The 27,941-nt window shown below is 43.8% G+C and overlaps 1 protein-coding gene across 13 annotated transcripts in view; it reads left to right on the top strand.

The window, feature by feature from the left end:
- The window catches only part of Fbxl13 (F-box and leucine rich repeat protein 13), a 214,800-nt gene that overhangs the window by 156,763 nt on the left and 30,096 nt on the right, over positions 1–27,941 (top strand). For 11 of the 13 annotated variants that reach the window (XR_013049550.1, XM_076565963.1, XM_076565961.1 and 8 more), the window contains 5 exons: positions 7,786–7,884; positions 8,620–8,737; positions 8,824–8,986; positions 11,252–11,371; positions 12,217–12,343. Coding sequence is in view for 12 of the 13 variants with exons in the window: in XM_076565963.1 (XP_076422078.1) it covers positions 7,786–7,884; positions 8,620–8,737; positions 8,824–8,986; positions 11,252–11,371; positions 12,217–12,343 (627 nt within the window). In the remaining variant the exon portion in view is untranslated. The remainder of the gene's footprint in view (positions 1–7,785; positions 7,885–8,619; positions 8,738–8,823; positions 8,987–11,251; positions 11,372–12,216; positions 12,344–27,941) is intronic. The other 2 variants (XM_076565962.1, XM_042272906.2) reach the window with 1 other exon arrangement.

Raw genomic sequence — 27,941 nt, 5'->3', positions numbered from 1 at the left:
AACTCTATTTCATTAGGATAATTTTGTTCAAGAAGAGTTCTTTTTTTAATGAGTATAATGATTTTTAAATTTTTAAAATAATTTATATATTTTTACATTACATTAGTGTTTTGCCTACATGTATGTCTGTGTGAGAGTGTCAGATCTTGGACTTACAGACATTTGTGAGCTGCCATGTGGGTGCTGGGAATCGAACCCCAGTCCTCTGGAAGAGCACTCAGTGCTCATAACCTCTGAGCCATCTCTCTAGCCCACAAGAAAAACTCTTGACCCAGGGTACGTATATTGTTCAGATATTCTATTTCTCAGCTGAGGCTGTAGCTCAGGTGATAGAGTGCTTAGCCTAATGTGCACAAAGCTCCGGGTTCAGTCCCTAGCACTGCGTAGTGGGACACGGTAGACATGTATGTAATCCCAGCACTCAGGATGGAGGTGCTAAAGGATCAGCAATCACCAGCTGTAAAGTAAAGTAATCGCCAGCTCAGTGAGAAAGTTTCCTTAAAAAGATTATCCAAATACACTCACGCCCAAAGTCATGGCTTCTGTGTATTTAGCCCTGGATTCCACGTTTCCATGATGTAATGAGTCTTTTTCTTGTCTTGTCTAATGACAAGATATTATTATTAATTAAGAAAGCTCGGTCTTATCTTAGACTTGTCCCACTAGTTCTTATAACTTAAATTAACCCATTTATTTTGATCTATGTTCTGCCATGTGACTTGGTTACCTCTGATCTGTACTGTATGTCTGACTTCTTTAGAGTCCCACTGGCATCTCCTGTGTGCCTAGATTCATCTCCTCTTCATTTCTTTCCCCGGAAATTCCACCTATGCCTCCTGCCTAGCTATTGGCCATTCAGCTTTTTATTACACCAATCACAGCAAATACATCTTCACACAGTGTACAATTACCCCATAACACATGGATTTTTGACATTGCCAAAATTTGCTGCTAAGGAGCATCTAAAAGAGCATTCTCAGCAATTATTCATATATTCACATGTCTGCTCATATAATAATATTACTTGATTATCTTTCTACTTGATACCATAGATGGCCTGCCAGAAGCTGAGTAGAATTAGTTCAATAGCTAATCATAAATTAGTTTATGACATTACATGGTGTTTTAGGTGTATTGTAGGAATCTGGTCTAGTCTAAGGGTCAGGGGCTTTTCCTGAAGAAGTGACATTTGAAGATGTGGCTTTCATTCCTGTAACTGTTGGTTAGTCCTCTACTATCAAGTGAGGCTCTGATGAGAGGTCTCCCACGTGGGAAGTCTCTGAAGGTCTTGTAAGAAGTCGATTGTAGATGTGACAATTTTCCACACTGTGCTGTTGTAGAAATGACCCCACACACACACTGGCATCCATCTGCTCCTTGATGGCCTCATTTTCACACTGATAAAGCTGAACATTAAGTGCTTCCCGTCCTAAAGAACTAATTGTTTTAAGGTATTTTATCATGTGGACATTATTTTGAGCACCCTCCACCACTGTTGCTTCCATTAATATAGAATTATAACAGTTGAAAAGTAAACCATGCTATAAAGCTACCAAGAGTGTGGTATTAGCATAAAAATAGACAGATGTAAGCCAATAAAACTGAGGATCCTCGAGTCCATATGTTCACAGCCAACTGATTTTTTAAAGATGTATTTTTATTTAAAAATATGTGTGTGTATCTGTGTGAGTGTGAGTGTGTGTGTGTGTGTGTGTGTGTGTGTGTGTGTGTGTGTGATGTGTGGGCTGACCTCCTTATCCTATACAGGATTCTGTTATGTGTTATGGGGACAATGGCTAATCCTGGTGTCTGGGTGATCCCAGGGCCCAGCAAAGGGGCCAAGTTCCCAGAACCCCGAAGACACACAGACTTGTTCTCTGTTCCCCTTTCATGGGTTGAGCAGCTGAGCAGAGGCTACATCTCTATCAAAGCAGCATTGCCTCAGTGCTGCTGCCATGAGCACAAGCCTCCAGCAGCACAGAGCTCAGTGGGGATCCACAGAGTCAATGTACGAAGACTTTTTTATCTGAGGGAATGAGGGAAAAGACACACTCTCTCTTGGTGGTTTTCTTCTGACTTTTTCTTTATTCTTCTGTATTCTTATTTTTTCTCTACATCTTTGCTGGATTTTCCTTCTCTCTTTCTTGATGTTTTTCTTCTGACTCTTATTCTTGATGTTTTACTTCTAACTAACTTTATTTTTTTTCCCTTACAGCTTATATGCTCCAGTAGAATCTTTCAAGTAATATAAAAATTACAATGTGGTTACATTCTATTTTTCAAGTGAATGATTATAATGAATACAGGTTAAAAAAAAACATGTTTCCCATTTCCCTTACATGATTGAACAAAGTCATCCCAAGAATCTACATGCATTCACATCTAAGTAACTTGTTACAGATTAACAGAGTGTGAGCAAGCAGGGTATTTTTATCAACCAGTTCTTTTACTGGTAGGCTGCATATTTTGGTTACAAAGAAGGAATCAACCACTTTATTATTTATCTTGAAAGGTAACCTTATAAGGAATCTTGAAAGAATCACACTCCTAAACATTATATATATATATATATATATATATATATATATATATATATATATTATAAAACATTATATATATATAACAGTCATTTAAATCTTTAGGGTGCATACCCACTCATCAACAATTTTTTATATCAGGAAGTTGAGGGCAGAAGTGGGTCAAGGAATTAATCATCATCTTTGATCAGTAACCAATCCTAGAAAGGAAGGTACAACCCCTAGTAACAATTGGGCTGCTTTGTTTTTGCTCCCTAACCTTAATGAATCTATCACTCAGCTATGTGTCCTTGTGAACTTTAGATTGTCTTCTAAGGTTTTTTTCACTTCAAAGCTATTATCAAAACATCTTAACATTACTGAAAACAATAAAGGTCCTGCTTTTATTGTTCTCTCCCAGGGTCCATGGAAGATCCTAACAACCAGCTGAGGATTCTAATTATAAAATGAATCTAAGAACACTGAGTTCTTTAGTTCATTTACTTTATTCTTCTAAATCAATTCTATCTTCACAGCTTCTTTTCTGTTCTCATTCTTAGCTTCTCTCAGTCCCTCCTGCTCTCAGTCCCTTCTGCTGTTCTCTCATGTCTACCTAGTTCTTTCCATCTTTGTCCTCATCTTTGTTCTTCTAAATCGATTCTCTCCAGTGCTCTCAGAGAACCAGTATATATACACAAGCTGTAATTCTTTGGCAAAGCAATTCAAGGCTTGAAGCTTCAGGGTCCCAGTGAGAGGTGATAAGGAGCTACACATAAAGCAGTATTTTCAGCTTCCAGTTACAACCCAAAAGGGGGAGTGACTAAAGGGGGGTTCTCTGGTAAGGTCAACTAAAGGCTAAGATCAATTAGGGAATGCTAAAAAGTCTTGTGCAAATAAACTGGGAAGAAGGTAAGAAACTGAGGATTTAATGGTTATTTTCTCTTATCTGTAAATAAGATGAGCTAATGTTTATCTATGTGCAGTTTGTCCTTGGGTAAAAAAGGTGTATTTGTTGAAATACTTTTGTCCGGAGAATGACCCTGGCCAGATGTAAGCTAATAAAGAATAAATTCAGATGGCAAAATTTATCCAGTTACCCCTAATGTATAAGTAGAGTTGCACCCAATTAATGATCAATCACATTGTTCCTGAAGGAAAAGTTAAATGGGGGAAACTCCAATAGCACACAAGAAATTCATTGCAGGATACAGCTAATCCCTTTAAAAGCCAATATCACCAAGACTCCCTAAGTCTTGGTTTTCCTCTGGAAAAGCCCATAATTTTTTCCAGGTAATAGCTTTGCCAATATCAGCTGAATTCCTACCTCATATTCCTGTGGCTGGTGGCTTAACATAACCTGAAGTCATTTTCAGAGGACAGAGCCAGCAACAGAGTTATCCACAGAGATCAGGCAGTGGTAGCACACACCTTTAATCCTAGCACTTGGGATCACACATCTTTAATCTCAGGACTAGGAAAGTTAAGACAGGAAATGATATGGCTGGGCAGAGAAAGGAATATGAGACAGAAGGAGAGAGGAACTTACTCTCTTTTAGGCTGAGGAATTGGTGCTGTAAGAGGCAGTGACTGTGGCTTGCTCTGCTTCTCTGATCTTTCTGCTTTCACCCTGATAATCTGGCTCCAGGTTTTTATTATAAGATCATTTAGGATTCATGCAACATCTGGCACCCAACGTGTGGCACAAATTCATGAAAAAGCTGCTTGCCTGTAGCTTTGCAGCCCCTGGCTCAGGCTGGAGCTGCATGCAGCTGGAGTCTCTACCCCGCCTGGACTGGAGTTCCTAGCCTACCAGCTAAATTTTTGTTGCAGCTTCTCTGCAGCAAACTCCATAGACTATTGGGCTCCAAAAGCCACAGGAGTTAGCCATTTCCCATGTTCCCCTGTGCAGACAGCTGGCTCTCTCTTCTTTGCTCTCCTAGTGGGCTGTGGCTTTCTCTGGGTCCCCTCCCCCGGCTGCTGTCACACAGTCATTTGAACTGTCACTGTCAGCAGACTGGGTGAGTCAACTGGGATTTCTTAAAGGGAGGAATTAGTTAAAATAGAGTTTATTTCCCACATTTAAAAAAATGGGAAACAATATAATGGAGGGAGTTTGGTCTCTGATAACACATTAGATGGTCTCTAAATGGAACAATTAAATAAGAGGATAATTAATGTTAATGGGATTTATGTAACATCAATTTACATAGTATTTGTTTGGTCATTTCTGTTTTATCATTTAAAAAGTTGGCTAATATGAGCACCAAGATAAAAATTCTAGAAAAACTTGTCAAAACAGATCATAGAGATATTCAGACCCAGACAGAGGAATTCAAAGGAGAACCAATCACAGCATTGCATTTATAAGGTTACAGAGAAACAACCTGAGGCTTTCAAATAGCCAACCTTAATCTATCCAGTAATCTTATAGGAACTACCAAATGATAGTTATCCCCCAAGACCGTGTAAGAGCTGAATGGACTCCTGTACAAATGCTAGATTTGAGGAAATTCAAGGAAGTGATAGTCTCATATGGCATGCACTCACGTTTTGTGAAGCACATGTTAAACTCATGGTCAACTTGTAATAGAATTATCCCTCAAGACTGGAGGAATTTGGTTACAGCTGTCTTGGTCCCCAGTTACAATGGAGGACCTGTTGGGAGAATGAGGTTAAGACCATTGAACAATGGAGTAGGGATAGAGGTATGGAAATTTCCTAAGATCATCTTCTTGGAGAGGGAGATTATGCTGATATACAAAAACAATCTTTATATGATAACCACACTCTTGCTTTATGCTGAACAGCATCCTTGAATGCTTGGGACAGAATTTAAGAAGCGGGAAAGAAAACTGAGTCATTTACTGAAGTTATACAGGGCCCAAAAGAAACCTTCACTGATTTCTTACAAAATTGACTTCAGCAGTAAATAGAATGACACCAAATTCAGAAGCTAGACAAATATAATTGAATCTCTGACTTTTGAAAATGCGAACATACAATGCAGAAGGGTACTTAGGTCATAAAAGGCAAGATCAGCACCCTTGGAGGAATGGATCCAAGATATAATCAATATTGAATCTCATGATCATGATGATGCTTAGATAGGAGAGGTGGTTACCAGAGGTTTGAAGAAAAACCATAATGTCAAATGTTTCAAATGTGGTAAACAAGGTCACCTAAAAAGGGACTGTAAACAGGGCGTTCCTAGAAACAATGTTTTTTCAAAACATAATCCCAACAAAATGCCCCTCCCTTCTGGATTATGCAGAAGGTGACAAAGGCGGGCACTGGACTAACAAACGTAGATTAACAAGGTAATCCCTTGCCTTTGCCATCAGGAAATGCCCTGGGGGGCCTCGTACAGGCCCCCTTGTCAAATTCCATTCAGTCCTTTCCTGTCATTGTGGAAGAAATTCCTTCCTAGAGCAATTAAAGAACCTAATGCCTATTGTAAGAAACGAGACTGCTCTGGATGATAGAATAAAAATAGAAGAGAGAACAAAAAAATCAAGAGAAACCATAAATCAAAATTGATAAAGATTAGATTTGGAATCTCCCCAAAGCTAGGGTTGGGGCAGGATTTTGTTTTTGTCATTCCAAGAAAATAAAAATAACCATCTTAAAGAATTTAAAGACCCTTGGATAGAAAAACATTCAAAGAAGGGAGAACTACCCTGAAAAAATTACCAAGAAAAGCAATAATCTGACCTAATGGTGTCTCTGAAGTCCCCAAAAAGATGATGGGATCCCACAGTGATGATTGCACATGGACTATGACAATGCCACTAAGCTGACAACCCCACCCAAAGATTGGCTTTGGACTACAAGCTGCTCAGGACAATTCCAGGATGGCTAGCTGAGATGGTCCGGCCTCACAGACTGCTATAGCCAGGACATGAGACAAGCCCTGCATTTTCCCATTAGGCAGAGACTGGACAACAAAGGATGCAGCTGCCTCTCCCAGGACTTGACAATTAACCCAAAATTTTCTTTTCAGTATCTCCTAAAGAGGCTTTTGCCCTCAGACAGCAGGAAGTAAATTTAAGAACACAACACCCACATTCCTAAGAGGTAGGGTGGGTGGTTTTTTTGTTCTTTCAATGGGTTATGGATATTTGTTATTGGCTAGGGTAGTTGGTTGCAAGTTGTATTGGTAATGGTTAAAAAAATAAAAGAAAAGCTGAACAAAGGAGATTAGATTTGTTGTTAATAAAAAGCTGATTGACAGATGGCTAGGTAGGATTTTGGGGGCAGACAATGCTGGGGAGAAGATGGGTGGAGTCTGAGGAGTTGCAAGCCAGATGCAGAAGAAGCAACATGGGAAGTTCATAGATGAGGTAAATGAGCCTCAGGGAAGCACAAAGATTAATAGAAATGGATTTATTTAAGTTCTAAGAGCTGGTTGGAGACAAGCCTAAGCTATAGGCCAATCATTTATAATTAAGAATAAGTCTCAGTGAGGTTATTTGGGAATTGGATATATATGTAATGTTAAGTGTGTGTGTGTGTGTGTGTGTGTGTGTGTGTGTGTGTGTGTGTGTGTGTGTGTATTAGTTCTGTTCCTCTAGAGAACCTGGCTAACACAGTGGATAAACAAAATGCTAAGTGAAAAGGATAGGTATAAAAGGCTTCACACTGTGTAGCTGCATTTGTATTAAATATTCCACATAAGTTGGTCCAAAGAGGCAGAACACATATGAGTGATGCTCAGGGCTGAGGGGCAGGTATGGTGAGCAGGCACCTGGTTGCTCATTTGACTTATGAAGTTGTTTTGAAACTTGATGCAGGTGATGACTATAAAATATTGAATAGTTATTTAAATGGTTAATGTTTATATTATATGAGTTTTTACTTCATTAAGACATCATCTAATGACAAAAATTCAGAACTGGATTCTTCCATCTTGTGTCAGTCCTATTTTATGATCTCAATTTTATTTTATTTATTTGAAAATTACATTTATTTGTTTACTTGTTTGGGGTGTGTGTGTGCAAATATGCCTCAGTGCATGGGCTACATGGAGCTTGAGGGGTCAGAACACAGCATGCTGGGGTCAGTTCTATCTTCTAGCATGTGAGCTTTGGGGATTGAATCCAGGTTGTCTGGCTGCCAACAGCACCCTCCCTCACTGAGCTATCTCACCAGCACATGGTTTTAGCTTTAAAGCATGCAAAAATTTCATGGCCACCCTTGGTAATCACTTCCTTGCATTTCATGCGTGGCCCAGCTAATAAATTTTCCAATGATTTTCTCCTCTGTGATTCAGATCTCAGTGCAAGGCTTCAGGAACATTGCGAGCAGCTGCACAGGAATCATGCACCTGACCATCAATGACATGCCAACCCTTACAGACAACTGTGTAAAAGTAGGTAGTGAGAAAGAGCCTTTCCCTTGGTTTATATGAGTATGTATTCTAATGGCCTGGGCTGTGGAGAAATGGGAATTGACTTTCTATTTGAATTGATTAATAGCTAGAAAATCACTTAAATATTTACACATACACACATGCATGCACCTTAAAAAACATTTGACAGGCTATAGATATGGTTCAGTGGTTAAAAGCACTGGCTGCTCTTCCAGATGACCTGGGCTTATTCCCAGCACCTACATGGCAGCTCACAACTGTCTATAACTCCAGTTCCAGGGGACTCGACACCCTCACATAGGCATGCATGCAGGATAAACACCAATGCCTATTAAAAAACAAACAAACAAACAAAAACATTTGAATGCTTAAATTACTTAATGATGTTATAGCTAAAGCACAATTGTAATTTTCCCCGTTAGTTATGACCCAGACCCATCTCTGCTTGACTTAAATCTGATTCCCCCATGTCAAACTGCCAATTGACTTCTTCAGTATTTCATTTCCTCGTGTGTTCCCATGCTCTTGTAACATGATTTAATTTTCATTTCTCTGCATTAATGAAACATGAGCACATGGATTTCATAAAATATGAAAACAGTCCTTTTTGTCTCAAAATTAGGAAAATGTAGTAGTATGTCTGTTTCTGAAGATCTTGAGGGGGAAATGACAGTATCCCCTCACTGTTGGTTCTCTGTAGTAGTTAGCCTGTCTCCATTTCTTCCTTTCCCAAAGGTATTGGTTGAGAAGTGTCCCCGTATTTCAACGGTGGTTTTCATTGGCTCGCCACACCTCTCTGATTGTGCTTTCAAAGCTCTTTCTTCCTGTAACCTCAAAAAGATCCGATTTGAAGGTCTGTGATATTAAATTTAACCTTATTTTTAAATTTTATTCCCTAGACATTTAAATATAGGACTTGTATTTTCTTCTTTTCAACAGGAAACAAAAGGATTACTGATGCATGCTTCAAATATATAGACAAGAATTATCCTGGTATCAATCACATTTACATGGTGGACTGCAAGGCACTAACAGACAGCAGCCTTAAGTCAATGTCAGTTTTGAAGCAATTGACCGTATTGAACTTGACCAATTGTGTAAGGTAAGAAATCATTCAGGGTGTGTCAACTCAGTGTTCAAGAAACATAGATTATCAAGGAGCCAGGTTCTCTCCACAATGTTAATGAGGGGATTAGGAAAGGCAGGGGTCCAAGTCTTACTGTGTAAGTAAGTTTTCTATTTTGACTGATAATTATATAATCATTTTTCCACCGCACATGTCATTTCTCATAATGCATCTGATTTTAATCATATGTACGCCCAATTATGCATAGACCCAAAATAGTAAGCAGAGGATTTTCCCTAAAAGTTCATTGAAAACACAATTCTGCCTTATTGCATATACTCCCAAAACCTGTTGAGGTAGCTCTGCCTATTTTTCATTCTGGGTTTCTGTTTGAATGGAAATCTATTTGAATGGAAACTGTCTAGGTTTGATTGTTGTTGTTGGAAAAGCAACTTACATTGTTTTTCAGAGAGAGGTGCACAAATAGCTCAGTGTGGGTGGGGTCTGGGGTTGCTAGGTACATTGTGTGCAGGGAGATATGTGTGCACATACGTGCGGGTAAAGGAGCTAGGCTAATTCAAGCTAAAGAGAGTCTCAGGTTACTAAACTGTCCCCTGCTTCAAGTTCTTCCTTGCAAACTCTCACTCCTATTTTCTTGCCCACAGTGCTGTTTTTCTGCTTCCGTGTACAAATCTTTTCCAGAGATATATTTCTCTGTCTTACACGTTGGGTGCTATATTTTCTTTTCTTGTTAATGAAAACATTACTCACTCCAGTCTGATGTTCACCAAGTTGATTGGGTTTGGACCCTCTGCTTCATCATGCCTCATTCCCCACCCCTCCAGCCTCTGGACTGCATTCCTAGCTGCTGGTACAGCAGCCCAGGTATGTGGCTGGGTGAGATGCATCATGGGATTCACTAAACTAGTCCAGTTGTTGGAACACTATGTTATGGTAGTTTTTAATGTCAACTTTGTCACAACCTAGAATCACCTGAAAGGAGTTTCAATTAAGGAAGTGTCTATGTCACGTTGGCCTTCTCTGTGTGTATATAGGGGATGCCTTGTTAGTTGACATGGAAAGACCCACCCTGAATGTGGGCAATACCATGCCCTGATTTGGGGGTCCTGTGATGGCTAATCTCTAAGCTGTAAGATGTGGTAAATAAATGCTTTCCTCCCCAAGTTGGTTTTGGTTAGTGCTTTCTCACAGCAACTGAAAGGAAACTAGCACAGGCCTTGAGTAGTATGAGATGGAAACCTAGTTGAGAGCAAGATACCCAGCAGGCAGCTCGGGTGCCTTGGGTAACCCTCAGCTTTCTCTGCTTTTGACTGGATGTGAAGTGACTATCTACTTTGAGTTCCTATCTTGACCTCCTTCAATGATGGACTGTCACCGTAAACTGTAAGTCAAATACACCCTCCTTCTCAGAAGCTGATTGGCGCACAGCATTTCATTACAGCAGACAGGCAATCGCCTTTTACCTTTTCTGCTCTGCTCTTTGCAAATCTGACCAAATGGTGGGCACAGAGGGAGAGTGCAGCCATCTTGGATTGCTCTCAGTACTCTTCCTGTTTGCACACCCTCCTGTAGACTGGCTGTGTGTGAATGTTCTTCTGTGGCATGAGCTGATACAATCCCCTGTCCTGTTTCACTGGCTGAAAGGCTTTCTAAGAATGGAACTGGTGGTCTTCAAGTGGAATTAGAAATAAAATCCACATTGGAAGATAGAGGATGATGAGTCCACTGCTTCCTAAGTTAATGCAGGAGTAACACCATGGGGAGATGGTACTGGCCCTGAAGGTGCTTCTAACGAGGACAAGCTGAGGTCAAGGTCTCCTTCCAGATGCAAGTTTTCTCTGGTCTAGAGTTCCATAGGTCACCTCTTGTGTTTGCAGTCCAGCCTAGGTGACCTTGAACACAAAGGAAATCTATTTGGGATCTTGAGTCTTGCTTCTTCCTGTTCTAAAATTTGGCCTTAGCTTTTTGCATATCCTGACAGGGATTTCTTAGCCTTCATACATTTTAAACTGGAAGAAAGAGAACATCTATGTTATTAATAGTCATGCCACCTAATTAAACAAATGAACACAAATAACATGTTGTGAATATCCCTCCTATTACTATCATCTATCCATTTTTTGTTATATTATGAACTATGCAATCATTTTTTTAATTTGACAAAATACCAGTATGTAGATATTTCCTACTTGGGAATATATTTGATGTAAAAACTGATGTTACCACCAGCCCGCATGTTTGTAAATCAGATCATATGTGATGCTTCTTTCTTTTCTACAGGATTAGTGATATTGGCCTGAGGCAATTTCTTGATGGTCCTGCAAGTGTGAGGATAAGAGAGCTCAATTTGACTAACTGCTCCCTCCTGGGCGACGCCTCCATTGTTAGACTGTCAGAGCGGTAGGACAAAGGGGCACTCTGCATTAGAACATTGGCTGTAATAGGAGTCATCAGCGATAGACCTAAAAGCCAAGAGCCCACGCCCTTTTCATCACCTTAGGCACACCCAGAAGCTGGAATAGCCCTCAAGAATTGAGTCATTAGACTGAACTAACCTAATCACATTACTGCTTCCTCTTATTGTTACCTAGGCTTGTTTCTGAATGGAGAGATGGATATGTAGATAGTGTGACTTCTGTGCACTTTCCAAGGATACTATCCCTAGTATAAACCTTGCTCCAGGTTTCCTGAGGGCTATTCTGGCTGATTGATGTAATCTTGACCCTCCTGACTTGGCGATGGCCTTCCCTTCACTAAGGGAGGCTCAGCCCTTGTTGCAACCCCTGAGAGACAAGTGTAGAGCTCAGCCTTGACTGAGCTCTTGACTTATCACACTTGACTGTGATAAATGCTTTTCTTGCATTGTTATAAATTACTGTGTGAAACGAAATTAAAGAAAGCATCACATTAATCTACCTTCCGTCCCCCCAACTTTATAATGCCAAAATATTAGCCAGATGTGGTGACTCACACCCTGAAATCCCAGTACTTCAGAGGGTGAGGAGAGCACTGCTATGAGTTCCAGGCCAGCCTAGAACCACGTAAGGAGTTCCAGGCCAGCTTAAGGCATAGAATAAGACCCTGGATCAACCAGACAAAACAGCCGGCCTGTTTTCTGGCTTCCATTTAGGCTGGAAAGGCAAATCCTTTTTTCTGCACCACCTGTTCCCCCAGTTTTTATTGGAAGAACTGGCATTGCTGAGTGTCTGAGAGCTGAGGTTAACCTCCATGGCCTTTTCTTTCAGCTGCCCTAATTTACACTATTTGAGTTTGCGAAACTGTGAACATTTGACTGACCTGGCAATTGAATGTATTTCCGGTATGCTATCCTTGGTATCAGTAGATCTTTCTGGAACACTCATCTCAAATGAGGTAAATAAAAAATATAATGATATATATATCATATATATATATATAGATATACACATATTTTAAATAGTCTTCTTTTTTTGTAATATCATTTTCTGGTATGCAAGAAAATGGAGAGAACAATATTTTCCTTTCTTAAGTTATTAGATTACAAGTAGAAAATTTAGGAATATTGTCCCTAGAATAGTAATAAACGATGTTATTTGTAAATTGTCATGTTTCTTTGTTTAAAAAATTAGCAAAGTCTAGTATTTTGAGGAAAGGCACGGCAGACCAAGCAGTCTGAAATTGGTTTTTACCGTAGATGTTTGGTTGTGTGGCAATAATATACTCTAGATGGCGGAGTATAACACTTCCCTGGGAACTTCACACCCTATAAAGTGCTGTAGAGCTTTGAGATGGAAACTGAAGTCTAGGAAGGGCCCCGGCGAGACTTGGATTTCCCAAATGCAGTTGATGCTACTCTTCAAAGACAAGGCCATCCTGCCACCCCAGCCCTGCCTCGTTTCCTCACCCATGGAGGAAGCTGCTGAGAGATGGGCACGTTCCCAAAGACCTTACCGGTATACGGTATACTAAGCAGGAATTCCTTTCAAAATTTGATGTCGTGGGAGAGAAAGGCAGCAGCCCGGAGGGCTCCACCCCCAGCTGCTTGCTAAATCCTTATTTAAAGACCAAAGCCAAGTGTCACCTGTGGAGACCTTCTCTGAGAAGCCCTGCATTTGGAAGCAAGCTCTGGAACTTCACACATCTCCAGCCCCAGGACATCATTAGTGTGATCTGTTTCTCACTGCACCGCGGACATCCTTCCTCAGCCTTCAGCCAGCTGCTTTAGATGGAGAACTTGCCCGCCCTTGGTCTGGGTTCCTTTCTTAGGAGCGCACCTAGGTCCGACCTTCACTCTGTAGGCCGGTCTCCTCCTTCTCTGGAGTGTCACATGCAGGGGGTGTGTGGAGCGGTTCCTTGTGGTGCAGGGTGTGTGTGGAGCGGTTCCTTGTGGTGCAGGGTGTGTGTGGAGCCGTTCCTTGTGGTGCAGGGTGGGGGGGTGGAGCGGTTCCTTGTGGTACAGTTCCTGTTTGGTCTTCCTTCTCAGCGGTGTCTTCCGTGCATGCAGGAATTGATGTCTGGGCAGATCTCCAATGTCTGTTTCACCTCAGCTCCAGGACCACTTCTCAGGGCTCCTCTGGATCCTGCTAGAGCATGGTGACCCTGTGAAGCTGTCTCAGGGCCACTGTCCCAGACAACCCCACAGACATTCTGCTTCCTCATCATGCAGTTGTTTGCACACAGACCTATGCTTCTGCCTTCTCTTGCTTTTCTGCAGAGTGGCTGACCTCAAGTAAGCTAGAGTCCAGTTGAGTTGCTCATAGTGAGACACTTGAGAGTGACTAGGAGGACCATGAGGGGAAGGCCAGGGTTTCCTCCTCCTCCTTCACATTGCCATCACCTGTGTGTCCTGTATGCTCTAATTCCTTCAGAACATTCCTGCTATGGTCTCAGTTCCCTGGATTACCTAGACCTCTGAGCTCCAATAACACCATTTCTTCCCCTTGTCCCAGCACAGGACCATGAGTGATGGCTTCCATGGCTCTTAGTGTCTGGTTGTAACACCTACCCACTTACTTATCTTCTCAGTGTCTGTACCATCTACTCATCGAGTTCTCTGTTAACATTAACTCTCCTCTGGTTTTTAAATTTTATTTTTTGTGTATGGATATTTGTCTGTATATACATCTGTCCACCACGTAGATGCCTGGTGCCCACGGAAGCCAGAAGAGGGCACTGGATCTCCCAGGGCTGTTTGTGGACTGCCATGTAGGAACTGATCCTGGGTCCTCTGAAAGAGAACTCTTAACCACTAAGCCATCTCTCTAGCCCGTTTCCTTAGTTTTGAATACTCAGTGGTTGTTTGTTTCCTTGGATTGTAACAGATACAATAATGAACACAGAGAAACTCTGGTGTCTTTTTACTTCCACCAGATCTACAAGGAATGGTTGGGTTCCCTGACCTGTCCGGAGGCTCCGTCTTCCTCGGCAGCTGATCCGATCTGAGGTGGTCTAGACAGGCTCCCCATGATAAAGAATCCCCCAGCACCACATTCTTTTACTCCCTTCTGGCTCTTCCCTCTTCTCCCCTCCTCTCCCTCCTGCTCTCCTGTCCTCTCTTCTCCTCCCTGCTCCCCTCCCTCCCCCTCCCTGCCCTTCCCTCCCTTCTGTCCTCTCTTCTCTCCACATGCCAGGAAAGGTCTGCTAAGTGAAGGCACAGTACAGTTTTTGTAAAACAGGGGGAGAGAGGGCTTGGCAGGTGCCCCACAGTGGGTGAGGGAGACATGCCATACAGACATGGTGGGCAGCAACCCGGGGGGCACAGCAGAAAATAACTCACACCATGCAGACACGGCACACACATGGAAAGTTTTATTAAGAGTGGGAGAGTGGAAGAAAGAGAAAACAGGCAGGGTCTGAAGAGAGGAGAAGAGGAAGAAAAAAGGAAAGAAAAGGAAGGGAGGAGGTGGTGAGAGAGGAAGGGAGAGAGAGAAGGGGAGGAGTTCCCTCTTAAAGGGGATTTTATGTAAGATGACATCAGGACGCTGGGCGGGTCCCCAAGCGGTGGGCCTGCATGCTAACATTCCTCCCTATTTGATTATTATAAAAAGGTGAGTTATGGATAGCAAGGGGGGATGAAGGCACCAGATTCTCAACACTGCTTCCTCCTGATTTTAGGGCAAAGTGTGTGTGTGTGGGGGGGGGGGAGTTGGGAGTTGGGGTCACGAACAGCGGGAGGTGTGAGTGAAGGAGCATTCAGTCAGCTGTCATCGTGGAGTCCTCAGGCATCTGTTCCTTGAGGGAGCTGAGAAGGCAGGCCTCACGAGTGGGGCTAGCCATGGAGAGAGTGATAACTGATAGGAAGAATGGGATGGAGAAAAGGTGCCCTGGTTGTACAGAAGAGCAAGAGTGGATGAGTGAGACACAAGTGCAGACACGCCCTAGAGTCTGGAGAGGTGGTACCAGCAGTGACGGTCCAGGAGCTCGGGCAATCGAGGGGTGATGTGTTCCAGGAGTACAGGAGCCGTCACTTCTGCTGTCCCCTGGAGTAGGGAGGGCATCCAGCCTGTAAAGGTGTCAGTCAGAGGGAAGAGGTAACAGAACTTTTCATGAGTGACGACGTGGTTGAAGTTAACCGGTCAGCATTTGCCCGGTTGGTGTCTTTGGTTGGTGCAACGGTGAGTGGTGTATCTGGAGGGTCTTTGAAGGTCTGGCCTTGGCACAAGTCTGGCAGGAGAGGTGGATTTGTGCAGAAACTGGCAAGCGTCTGTAAAACAACTGGAATAGATTTACATCATGATGTCATAGCAAAAACTATGGCTTTGTGTTAAAAGGTATAAACATTTTTTAGGGCCTGGTTTCAGCCCAATCTCTAACCAGGGGAAATTTACTGAATGGAAGTGGTTGAGTGAGTGAAGGAGGAGGAGGGAGGCTTCCCTATCCTCTCCAATGCTAGCCTGTCTCTAAAAGCTGGGACCAGTAAAGTCCACAGAAGTTTAAGGACACCAAGACTATCTGTAGTCAGTGCTCTATCAGGTTATCAAAACTGCATTTACCAGTGTTAAAACTCTGAACCTCTAAAATTATATCTGAAGCCAGCTTATCCTGTATCATGACATCTGTGAATGAGGCACACCTGTCTGTACTTTTAATAGGAAACTTACTAATGATCTACCAAGGTGCTTGTAGCCTTGGGGTTGGGGTTGAGGGAGAGAGCTGTTAATTGTCAAAGATCCATTAATACCCTGGTCATCAAACACCATAGATCTGAGACAGATAAGTAATGAGCATAAGTGAGACAGCTTTCCATCTTCACATAAACAAACCTTGAAGCGCCTTCTTTTTATCTAATTCACCAGGAGATACAGGTGGTTGACCATTGGGGGCAGTCATTGCAAAGTGAGCTGTGTCTAGACTTAGTATCAGCTCTAGGAGAGTGAGGCCGTGAATTTCACAGAGAACTGGGCAGCAGCTGGAGCCTTGGTTGCTGCTGTTGAACTGACAAAGCCTGGTCATCAAATGGCACCAGAGATCTGAGAAGGACAAAGTTTACCTGAGTTAGTGATTGAAAGTGACAGAGACTGACCTGCTGGCTACCTAGACAGCCACCCCAGGGTCCTCCATGGTCACTGAGGGCAGAGGTCTCGGGGCAGCAACATCAGTCTTCGGTTGCCAGTTCTAGGCCTGCTAGGCCTCAGAAGATCCGACAGTTGTGGGGTAGGAACTTGTGGGGAGGACCAGCCTTCCTTGTCTAGGCAAAAGTGAGGCAATGGGTCCCCAGAGTCCTGTTGTCCATGGTCTGAAGAAGGCCCTGGCAGCAGTCGAGGCAAAAGGCAGTAGTTGAGGTGGAAGGCAGTTTTTGCTCACTGGATGGTGCTGCCACTCTGGAGCAAGTTCTGGGTGGAGGTTCTTCTGTGCCCATCCATCTTCTTTGGAGGAAATAAAGGTGCTTCCAGGAGCTACCATGTGTCTCTATCATGAAAAGCTTTTTAATTAAACATTTTAAATGCCATATTCTTCAGATCTCTGAGCATTTGAGGACTGTCTATCAGGTATGAATGACTGACTATCAACTTGTGTTCCCTACGGCTCCAATATGTTATCTGCTTTCATGAGACTAGGACTCACTGTCTCCTGAGAAGGCAAAGAAGAGTGACAGGGGAAGATCCAGGGCCAAATGAGAACAGGAGCAAAGGGGCTTGTGAGTCGGGGTGTGGCCCACCTCTGAGAAAAGGGTCCTCTCAAGGGACCAGAAACTCCATTATAGAATACATATCTTGTTTCTTAGATACCTTATTTATCAAACCTATGCCATCGTTTATTTAAATTCTCTAGAAGCTTGGTGTTGAAAACTTGGCAAAGACATAGGTGCAAATCTTTAAGTTAGCTTTTGTTAATCTGAATACACTTTTATAACTTTCAATTTCTATTATTACATAGAGTATATTCTAAACCAGACTTGAATCAAATATAGCTTTACACTTCTATTATCATACAAAAAGTCCATACCAGTCCAAAATATTTGAGGCTTGTTGTTATTTCACAACTGCAGTTTTGTCGTTATTGTGAATCTCAGTGCAAACATCTGACATGCAGATGGTCCTAGGCTACCTCTGTGAAAAAGGTTCAAAAGAAGCAAGATCATTATGGGGCTGGCTAAAGCAGACACCAGACACCAGGGTGGTTTCCTTGTTGCTTCTGCCTTTCTCTGTCATGGATCCACTTTTTTATCAGGGCCATGGAGTTTCTAATGACCCCTAAGTAGTTAACATAAAAACAGCATTGCTATCCTAAGGCCTTGCATAGGCCCCCCTTGTTGAAGGAATGATAACCAGGGGGACCAATTGAACAAATTTTAGGGGAAGGCCCCTTCCATCTTGGAGAACTATTTCAGCTAGAGAGGAGAGCAATTCCTCTAAATGTGAAACAGGTTTTTCTAGGGCAGCAATATCTGCATCTACTGTCATTTTTAAGGCCCTGTAGTTCTGATCTTCAAGTACAGCCAGATTATAATCCTGAATGATTTATATAGAAATAATAATTTCTTAAGGCCATATAATACCTCTTGAGTTTTGCATAAAGAAAGTCGTGTCTTATCTTATTGCAGAACCATTTTAGTTAATAAATCTATCAATTGACAGCTCTGGGCCCAGTTTCCTAGTATGTCAATGGGCATTACAGGTAGACATTTAGCCCCTATGCCAGGGAGTTTCACTTTGACTTAGCCTTTTTAGCCTGTTTTGGGGGCAGGGACGATATACTCTCTTTTATAGCCACTTCAAGCTGAAATGGGGTATAGATGATCCGGGCCCGGGAAGGCTGAAAGGCTAGTCAAAGGGAAGGAAGGAATTTAGGCGATGGGGTATTTGTCAGAAGCATGTGGTTATCTGACCCAGCTGTAGAGACAAGGAACAGTCACATTGGCAAGGCTGGTACATATTAGCCTTTAGCAAGTCCAGAGCCATCGTTGTTTGGAGTGGGTTGCAGTCAGCAACCAATGCTTGGATATGTTTGCCAGTCAAATGGAAACCTGTTGAGACAAGTTCAAAGTAGGAACAGAAGTTAAAATTTATGAACTTATTTGGAACTTTCAGGCTCATAGTTTTAGTAATTGGGAAGGGGAGGAGTTCCAAGACAAAGAGAGAGAAAAATACCATCTTCAGGAATAAGCAGGTGGGGAAAACTCAGGCTGTACTTATCTGGAGTCCTTTTGACCTCTGTTAAGTAGATCCAAGTTTTATGACTTCTTTTGATCCTCTGAACTTTATATGAATTTTTATTTTACAAAAGGATATAAAAGTTTTAGATATATTAGTATTAGCAATCAGTATTAGAATTCAGATAATAGAAAAAGCAGTTAATGGATGTAGAAGAGCAGTAGACTCATACCTATAAGTTTATATTTAGAAGACAGCCAAAGAAAATCTAAAGTCTTGAGCTTGTGACTCAAACAGTACCAGAATTCTGTTAATGTTAAACTCTGAACTTTTGAAATCTTAATATAAATTATATAATTGGGAAAGTTAATCTGAAGCATTTAAATCATCTATTTATATTTTTGTAACTGGTATTTATATCTTAAATCATTTTTGAGACCCTCAAATCTTGCATAGACTTTTATATCTTAGAACATTTTTTAATCAAGAGACCTAGTAGCTTTAGAAAAGTCAGGCTTGATTTTTATATAAAAATGAGTTGACAAGTTGGCCATAGCCTTATAAATTTAAATATCTTAAAAACTGTTCTTAAGAAAAGGTTTAAAATCTCTCAAATATCTTCCTGTAATATCAAAACTAAAGTACCCGCTTCTTTTAAGAGGGAGAAAACACCAAGCTCTAATAGTGCAAACAATTCCAAAGTTTAATATCTGGGCTGTTGTGTTTTTCTTCTTCCTGTCACTGTGCCAGGGGCTCAGACTGACAGAGTGACATAGAGGAGACTTTTAAATGAGCATGCCTGGGTCTAGTGAGGGAAGAGCCATAACCCAACCCTGGAGCCAGCATAGGGCAATTTTAACCTTGTCTGTATCCAAGAGACATTTGGAAGGTAGAGCCGCTGGTAAACGAGAAAGCAGATTTGTTTCAGGCAGAAAAGAGCAGGGAGTGAGGTCCTGGTATGATGTGGATAAGTGGGCCCTGTCAGGGTGTGCCACTAAACAAGCACACCACATGCAACAGAATTAAGTGAGAGAGAAGAGGCAAGAGATGAACTATCATATAGAAATCTATCCAATTTACGCAGTCATCCTTACTAAAGATGGTGGTGGAGTCCTATGACTCCTTTTAACCTTAGTCAAAATGGCACCTGCCAATGTGTTCTGACCTCATCAAATATGGTGGTGACCTGACCTGTCTGTCTTTGACCTCAGTCAAGATGGTGCCCGCCCATGTGGTCACATGGGGTTTTGTTTTGTTTTTTAAACAAGACAAATAGAGCATATATGGGACATATAAAATCAAGCATTCAAAAATCAGTCAGAAACACATTCATGTGGCCATCTCAGTCACACATTTCCATACATACATATGAAATAGACTTTTTTAACAGAATGGACAAAACTTCCTGGGAAACTTTCACTCTTCTTGTACCTGAGCGAGAACGTACAGGAGGTGGCGATGGCGGCGGCAGCAGCGGGGAGTGAGAACGCAAATCAGCGGTGGCCCCAGGAGGAAGGAGGAGTTGGGACATAGAGAAGCAGCTGGCCCTGCAGACTGAAAGCAGAGCAGTCTTCCAGGTCTTCCAATTCTGCCAGCCCCGAGAGTGGGGGAGCAGACAGAGACACAACAGAAGAACAAGACAGACCAAGCCGTGGATAGGTTGGGGGGTGTGGTGGTGCCAGCAGCAGGTGGAAGGGAGGGAGGGAGGAAGGGATGGGATCTACTGGATCACTGGTGGAAGTTGCAAAGATAAGGGATATGGGACCAAGTCTGTGAAGGCAGATAAGTTGAGAAGCCGTTGAATAGGGTATTAAGCGTAGAGGTTTGGCGGTAGACTTAATGTCCACGGTGATGCAGAATGATTAGGGCTCAAACTGCTGAGCGATTCGTTAAACAGAGCAGGGGCCCAAGGAAGCTGAGTCCGAGAGATGAGATGGCACAGGCTGCTGCAGTGTTTCGTCAGAGAACAGGGACCAAAGAGTGCTGGGCCAGAGAGACACGAGGTTGCCTGGTACCCAGACTTATGAATGGGGCAGAGAGGTGAGAAACCCCAGTCAAGACAAGACGACTCTTAACTCATGGAAAATGGCCCGAAGAGGGGCCTTACCAATTATACCACTGTTGGATGAAGTGCGTGTTGAAGGTTCCAGGGGTCCTAGTGTGTCTCGGACTGCCAGCAGGCAGGAGAGAGGCCTTGGTGGGTGGAGCCAAGGTGCCCCACAGCAGGTGAGGGAGACATGCAATGCAGACACAGGGCATGGACCAGGGCAACGGTGGAAAGTCACACCGTGCAGACACGGCCCCGTGCCGACAGCTTTATTAAGGGAGGGGGTTAGAAACAGAAAATGGGCAGGGTCTGAGGAGAGGAGAAGAAGAGAAAGAAAAGGAAGGGAGGAGGTGTGCACTACCCCGTGGTGAGAGGGAGAAGGGGGAGGGTGCTTTGTCAGGGTGCTGGGCGGGTCCCCAAGGACGGTCTGCATGCTAACAACAGTGACTAAGTAGGTCTTTAGCATTCAGAGGGAACTCAGTTTTAATTTCCAAAGACCATGTGTTAAAATTTTACTTACCAAGAGCAAGTGAAAAACTTAAGAATGTGGTCTGACGCTCTGTTCTCTTTATTTTTATTTCCCCTGAAGAAAGCCTGTCAGCTGTAGAGCTGTCCATGTGCCAAACCAAAAATAACACTAAATGGTTAAAAATCTTCTGAAGGTTTTTCCTTCCTCTGTGTCAAACTCGTCTAAAAGGCAAGTGGTTGATGAGGACTGTTGTACCCATTTCTCGAAACCCCTAGACACCAAGGAGCCGGTTTCGATGCAAGCACATAAGGGTGATTTTATTCAGGTTCAACCTGGGCCACCGAATGGCAGATGGAAGGAAATGTGGCCGCAGCCGCGAGCCCAGGTTAGAGGGTTTTTATAGGGAAAACCACAAGTCGGGAATTGGTAACTTGGGGTTGGGTAGAGAGGATATGGGGCAAGGTGATTTTTTAAACTATTGATCTAGACCTTGGACAAAACCACATTTGAAACCATTGGGTTAGACTTTTGGAGGGGAACCACAACCAGGTGAACAGGATTATCTGGACTGCTCAGCAGGATTATCTAGATATCTTCAAGGGCCATAAACTGCAGACAGGATGTCCGCAGGAGCATTCTGCTCTGTATCCTTTGGAGTTGTCATGGCACACTCCTGAGGTCCTTCCTGGAACTGAATACAGCAGGTGGCCTGAGATGGTGGCCCTTTCCCTAAGCTGGAGCCTGTAAACAGGACAAGGGTACAGCAGTTGTGGGAGCTAACTCAGCCGAGCTCAGGTGAGTCGATGTCACCTGTGTCAGAGCAGGTGACACCGTCCTGGACTGCAGGTCTGGTCGAGGGTACACTACCCTGCACCCTGGCACTCAGAATTCCAATCCTGGATACTACAGATATTCATCAGAGGTGAAATGTGACCAGTTGTGCCTTTGGACAAAGTTCGTTTTCTATTAATATAATCCATTTTAAATTCTCCTGAGTAAGTTTTCAGTTAGAATTTCACTAGTACTCAGTTAACACGTATTTGTTGTGACTTTGTGTCTGGTGCTAGGGACACCAGCCCTGGCCCCTCCTCCGAGCACTTACATTCTGTGAGGCCATATTGTAAGGCTCAAAGGGTATAGGACATGAGGAAAGAGAGGCCTCCTGTGGCTCAGAGTGTGTGGGAATGCCTCAATTTCTATGCATAGGAGAAAAGGCATGTGAGCAGGGACAGGCAGACAAGGCCATGGGGGGTTAGTATTGGGGGCATCAGGCCAGCTGCACGTGTGGCTGTGGCTTGATTCTGAGAAGAGTGTCGAGGGATGCTCTGTGCGGCAGCAGGGGCCAGGTATCTCTAGTCATCTTTAATCTTCTATAACTTTGTAAACATCTAACCAAATTATGTCCTTAATTTAATTTGGATTACTTGGGTATAACTTTATCTCTGAGTATATAAAAAGGTTTCTACTAGTAAGAAGAGCTATACTTTCCCGAAGACCACAGGACCCATAACTGGGGCAGCCCAGGCCACTGCTGCAGCTGCCTCAGTCACTGCCATGCTTGCTGTTTAAAGGAAAAATGAGTCAGAGCAGTGTTCCAGACAGGCTCCTCAGACAGTGGTTTATGAAGACTCTTTCATTTGCACAAATTTAAAAGAATTTTCATGAGTCCTAGACTGTGAGTGCTTTTTCAGTGGGAAACCTGCTAGAACGCCCCACAAACTGACATCTCTAGGACTGAGAACTGATTCCTTCTGCTGCTTCCTAGACCCTTCGGGAACAGTAGGCCTTGATATGTACATGTGGGATGAAGGACACGTGGTTGGTGATGTGGCTTCTAACAAGAAGCCCTGTTCTCTGCAGCTTCAGTTGAAAGAGAAGATGTGGGTTATTTTAATGTAGTCTGGCAGACAGGCACAATGACGTCCTAATTTGGCCTATTCAGCATAGTACAAAGAAATGCATGCTTGTTCAAGGAACTCCATGCAGTTGAGTCTTGCTGGAATGTACCGTGAAAGGGGTGTTGAAGGAAACCTAATGCTTATCGACTTGAACCAGCGACACAGCAGCACTTGGAGCAGTCACAGGTGCCCCCCCCCCCCCGCCACATTAAGTGGATCCTTGGGAAGCTGGAAGGGGGTGCCTTAGTCACTGTTCCATTGCTGTGAAGAGACACCATGACCTGGCAATTCTTATAAAGGATATATTTAATTGGGGCTAGCTTACAGTTTCAGAGCTTTAGTCTAGTATCGTCATGGTGGGAGCATCACACCTGGTGGGAGCATCACACCTGGTGGGAGCATCATCACACCTGGTGCTGGAGCAGGAGCTGAGAACTAGATCTTGATCTGGGGGTTGTGGGGGAGAGGGCTGGCATGGGCTTTTGAAACATCAGAGCCCACCTTCAGTGACACAACAAGGGCACACCTCCTAATCCTTTCAAACAGCCCCACTCCCTGGTGACCAAGTATAGGAGCCTGTAGGGGCCATTCTCATTCAAACCACCACAGTGGGTGATTAGGAGAAGGACTATGGGAACAGAACCAATAAGTGTTTTAGGAATTAAAGGAAAAGGAGTCCTTGAACCAGTCTAGAGCTAGTATGGAAAGGACTCTAAACAATATTTGGTAGGTGTAGGTAAAACTGAAAGATGTTGGTGATTGACCAGTTGTAGAACAGGAAGATTTATACATGTGTTTGGGATGCAGGTTCTGTAAACATGTGCCTGGGATGTGGGATCTGTAAACTTGGCCTGGGATGCAGGATCTGTACATGTGCCTGGATACTCCTCCTGAGTAGGTAATTAGGGGATCTTGACAGAGCTAGATGGCCTGTTAATATTTTGACATAATTTTTCTATAATAAGCATTGGTCATACTGTCCATAATGACAGAAAATCACTTCTCTATCTAGATAATATCAAATGGATTTTTATGTTTCCCCCCTCCCCTCCCCTCTCCTCCCCCTCGCTCCCTTCCTTGCATGCTTGCTTAATGTTTTTTTCAGTGCCAGGGAGTAAACTGAGGACCTGGTTCAGGCCAAGCAAGCTCTCTAACTCCATCAAGTTACACTCCAACCCTCTTTTTATTTTTCATTTTGAGGCAGGGTCTCACTGAATTTCCCAGGCTGGCCTTGAGCTCACCTTGTAGCCTTGACATCTGAGGCTCCTGCTCCAGGCTCCTGAAGAGCTGTGTATAGGCACACACCGCCAGGCCTGGTGATACATTCTCTCTTTAGGAAAACAAACTGTGCGGTGAGGTAACTCCAGCTGGTTTCCCACGAGTGTTAGGGAAGTGTCGTTCAGTTCCTGATGCCCCTTTACAGTGCCGCTTCCTTGTGCTTGTTACCTACTTAGATACCTTCTTAAAACTTGTGGAAGACACAAATCATTTTCAACCAGAATTGCACAAAATCCAGATCTAATTCAATGCACTTTCCATGTTAATTTGAATTGTAAGCCACAGGCTATCTAGTTGAAGATATTTTTAATCAAAACAAAGGCCAACAACAAGACTACGATAAAGTATTTTACTGACTGCTGTCTCCCAAAGCCTAAGCGGCAGGTGGCCTGTGCTCTCGTGTGTGTGTGTGTGTGTGTGTGTGTGTGTGTGTGTGTGTGTGTGTGTGTGTGTTCACTGCTCCCTCTGCTCTCCCCCTTGCAGCTTCCTCACACCTTTGACCTCTGTTCCAGAGGCACCGACCCGCCTGTCTCCCCAAATGTACCGCGTTCGTTCTTCATCTGCATAAACAATTCCCCCCGTCAGCCATGTCTCCCCTTCCATGCCCACCCAATCCACTCTGATTTGTCTTTTCAGTTTCAGCTCTGAGTGGCTCTGTGGACACTTTTGAGTAGGCTTGTTACAGAGTTGTTAGGTCAGAGCCTGGGCCCTGGCAGCCCCCAAGAAGCCATGCTTGGCCACCATTCACAATAGGCCAATTACACCAACAAGTAAGTGTGAAAAGCAGAAAAAGGAAATTTATTCAATTTGTCTGCATTGGGAGGACGAGTAACCAAGAAGTACAATGACATCCCCTACCCCACTCCCAAGCCCATTTTCAGGGTCCTGACATGAGGTTTAGGTTTAAATGAAGGGCCAGAGGTGAATAGGTAAGATGTCTGGTTGGGGTGTGGTCCCCACCACCATTGTTCATGCTGTGGCCTCTTCTGCAAAACCGTCCACCAAGTTGTCAGGACTGTGTGAACTCTTGTCCAGGAGATAAGCTCCCACTGCAGTAGACACCAGGGCCCCCGCCTTTCGGGGGGGGGGGGAATTCCAGTTCTACAGGATGCATTGTCTGGGTAGTCTGATAGAATATCTTCCTTCCTGCCCAGGATGGCTAGAGGCTTAGGACTTCCTCCACATTTCCACTGAGTAGTCTCTAGGCCTCAGTCAAAGACAACTGTTCTGAGCTGCAGCTGAGGGCCATGTCTGGGTCTATGGTCCTACCTCAGCTGGGTTCTGTGTTGATGTCTGTGTCACCTCAGGGTGTCATAGAAACAATGCATGATGAAATCAGAGGGCCACACTGAGCCAGCCCCGACCTCTGCTGGCCCTGCCCCTACCTGGACACCACATCAGGAGAGCTGGCCCCCACACTCAGTGCCCCAGCCCTCATCATGGGAGAGGGAGAACTGACCCTGATGGCATGGGCTTAGGGGACCTGGCTCCACCCTCTCACCTAAGGCAGGCAGCCCCAGTGGCCTGGAATGACCAGCTGGAAAAGTCTTTGACTTTCCAGGTCATAGCTTTTGTCATAGTAGTTGAATTCCACACATTTTCCTGCAGCCTGCAGCAAAATTCTCAAAGATTCAGTAAAGAAATTATGTTAAAAGACAATTGGCCCATTATTCTTAATATTTGTTCTAAGCCCCCTTCCTATGCACTCTAGGCTCTGGGAGGCTAGAGGCTGGGCCATCTCATCTTTAAGCTGCCTGGTACTAATGCCTACTTCATAGGAAGCACAGGATGTTTTATCCATGAGCGAGTGAACGAATGGATCTGGCACCATTTCCTTTCTCCACCAAGCACTCAAGACTTCTTTAAATTCCACCTTTTCTCAGCGATGCTCTGAGCCAGCGTGGGAGTACTTACAGCTGCATGTCTTCATCTGATGACACGCTGCTGGAGACCACCCATCAGCATGGAACACACACAAATAAAGCTCAAGGTCCAGGGACACACAACCTCCCAAACAGGAAACCCGGAATTCACTTGGGACTCGGGATATAGGAAAAGATGAGCGTTAAAAGGAAGCAGGGAACTCAGCGACACATGAATTGGCCTTGAATTTTCAAAAACAGAACTAGAAGCCAGCTGTGGCTTCCACAGGGAGACGGGCCTCTCGTCCTTCGCTCCAGCCAGGATAGGATGTAAATTTGCAGATCCTGTGACCGGTAACCTCGGTTTCTCTCACAGAGGTCACAGGGCTTTGTCTCCTATGACCAGTGAAGTGTCCACTAAATCTATAAAGAGAAGTAGGGGTGCTGTCTGCCATTCCCTCAGAGAATCCTGGGCAGACCCTCTCTCCTCCGCCCGGGAGGGGGGACTGCCATGAGCCCAGCTAGCAGAGATGCTGGTCTTCCCATATTCTCTACATTTCTAAGTGTTGGACAGAGTCTGTGTCCCTTCAGGCCTTCTCATTGTCAGTCAGTCAAAAAGGCTGATAACATCTCACAAAGAAGTTACCTCAGAGCTATCTGTAGTGGCTCAAGCTTTAGTTTCAGCAATTTAGGAGGTTGAGGCAGAAAGATTGCCATGAGTGAGGCCAGCCTGTGTTACATAGTGAGTTCCAGGGAAACTTGAGTTACAATGTAAGACAGTCTCAGAGAGAGAGAGGAAAAAAAAAAAAACAACTAAAAGTAATATGATCACATGATTAATACTAACAATGAAGTGAGTAGAAGCAAAAAAAAATTAGTTGAAGGTAAGTCTCTTTCTAAAATCGTCATTTCTAATTAGACTCTAGAAGGGAAAGTAGTTGGGCAGTTTGTACAGGGTGGTGTTATGGCTTCAGGAGGAGGCTCGCTGAGATGGTGCACAGTCCAAGAACAAGTTTGATTCACTATTGCTAATAGACTGCAAGTAGTACCAGGAAAAAGAAATCCTTCTCAGTTCAAACAATTGAAAAGAAAGTGTATTCCAGTCACGAATCGGAGAGTGTCAGCAAAACAAGAGCTAATCAACACAGTCCACACAGCAGGGCTGGGGAGATGACCCAAGTTCAGATCCTAGAACTGTGTACAAGACAAGGTGCCACATGTCTGTAAGCCCAGCTCTGGGGTGTCAGGGCATGACGACCTCTGGGACAGGCTGGCTAGCCAGTCTAATCAGCAAGCTCCAGCTTCCAGAAAAAGACCTTGTCTCAGAAAATAAGGTGGAGAGCAACTGAGGAGACAGCTGCCATCAACCTCTGACCACACACAGAGACGCAGACACACACAATCATTACACCAGCTCCCCATTCATCCAACAAGTATTTATTTATTCACTATCAACTGTCTGTCAGTTCTGAAGTACTAAACCGAAAGGTACAGCCCTATGTCGAGGTACAACCCAGTGTCAAACCAAGAGGAAACTAGGGCCTGGTGATTACAAGTTATGAACAGCACGGTTTAGAGCGTCCTCACTGGTGCTACCACACTGTGAGAACTTGGGCGAGTGTGTCTCCATTTCCTTCCTTTTCAAGGAATGATTGTAATGCTGCCTGTTTCCCAGTACTCGGGTGACCAACAGAGCGAGAACATAAGCAATGGGAGCCACACGCAGCTCTGCATGCAGAGTCCGGCCCCAGTGGAGAAGGTCTCTTACAGAACGGCAGCTGTTACAATGGCAGGTAGCAGAGAGCTACCGACAGAGAGCTGGGAGTGGAGGGTGGGACATGCTG

Source organism: Peromyscus maniculatus, chromosome 3, assembly GCF_049852395.1.
Source record: "Peromyscus maniculatus bairdii isolate BWxNUB_F1_BW_parent chromosome 3, HU_Pman_BW_mat_3.1, whole genome shotgun sequence".
Lineage (NCBI taxonomy): Eukaryota > Metazoa > Chordata > Mammalia > Rodentia > Cricetidae > Peromyscus > Peromyscus maniculatus.
Note: the sequence above shows the minus strand (reverse complement) of the source record. Positions and strands in the feature narration are given on the sequence as shown.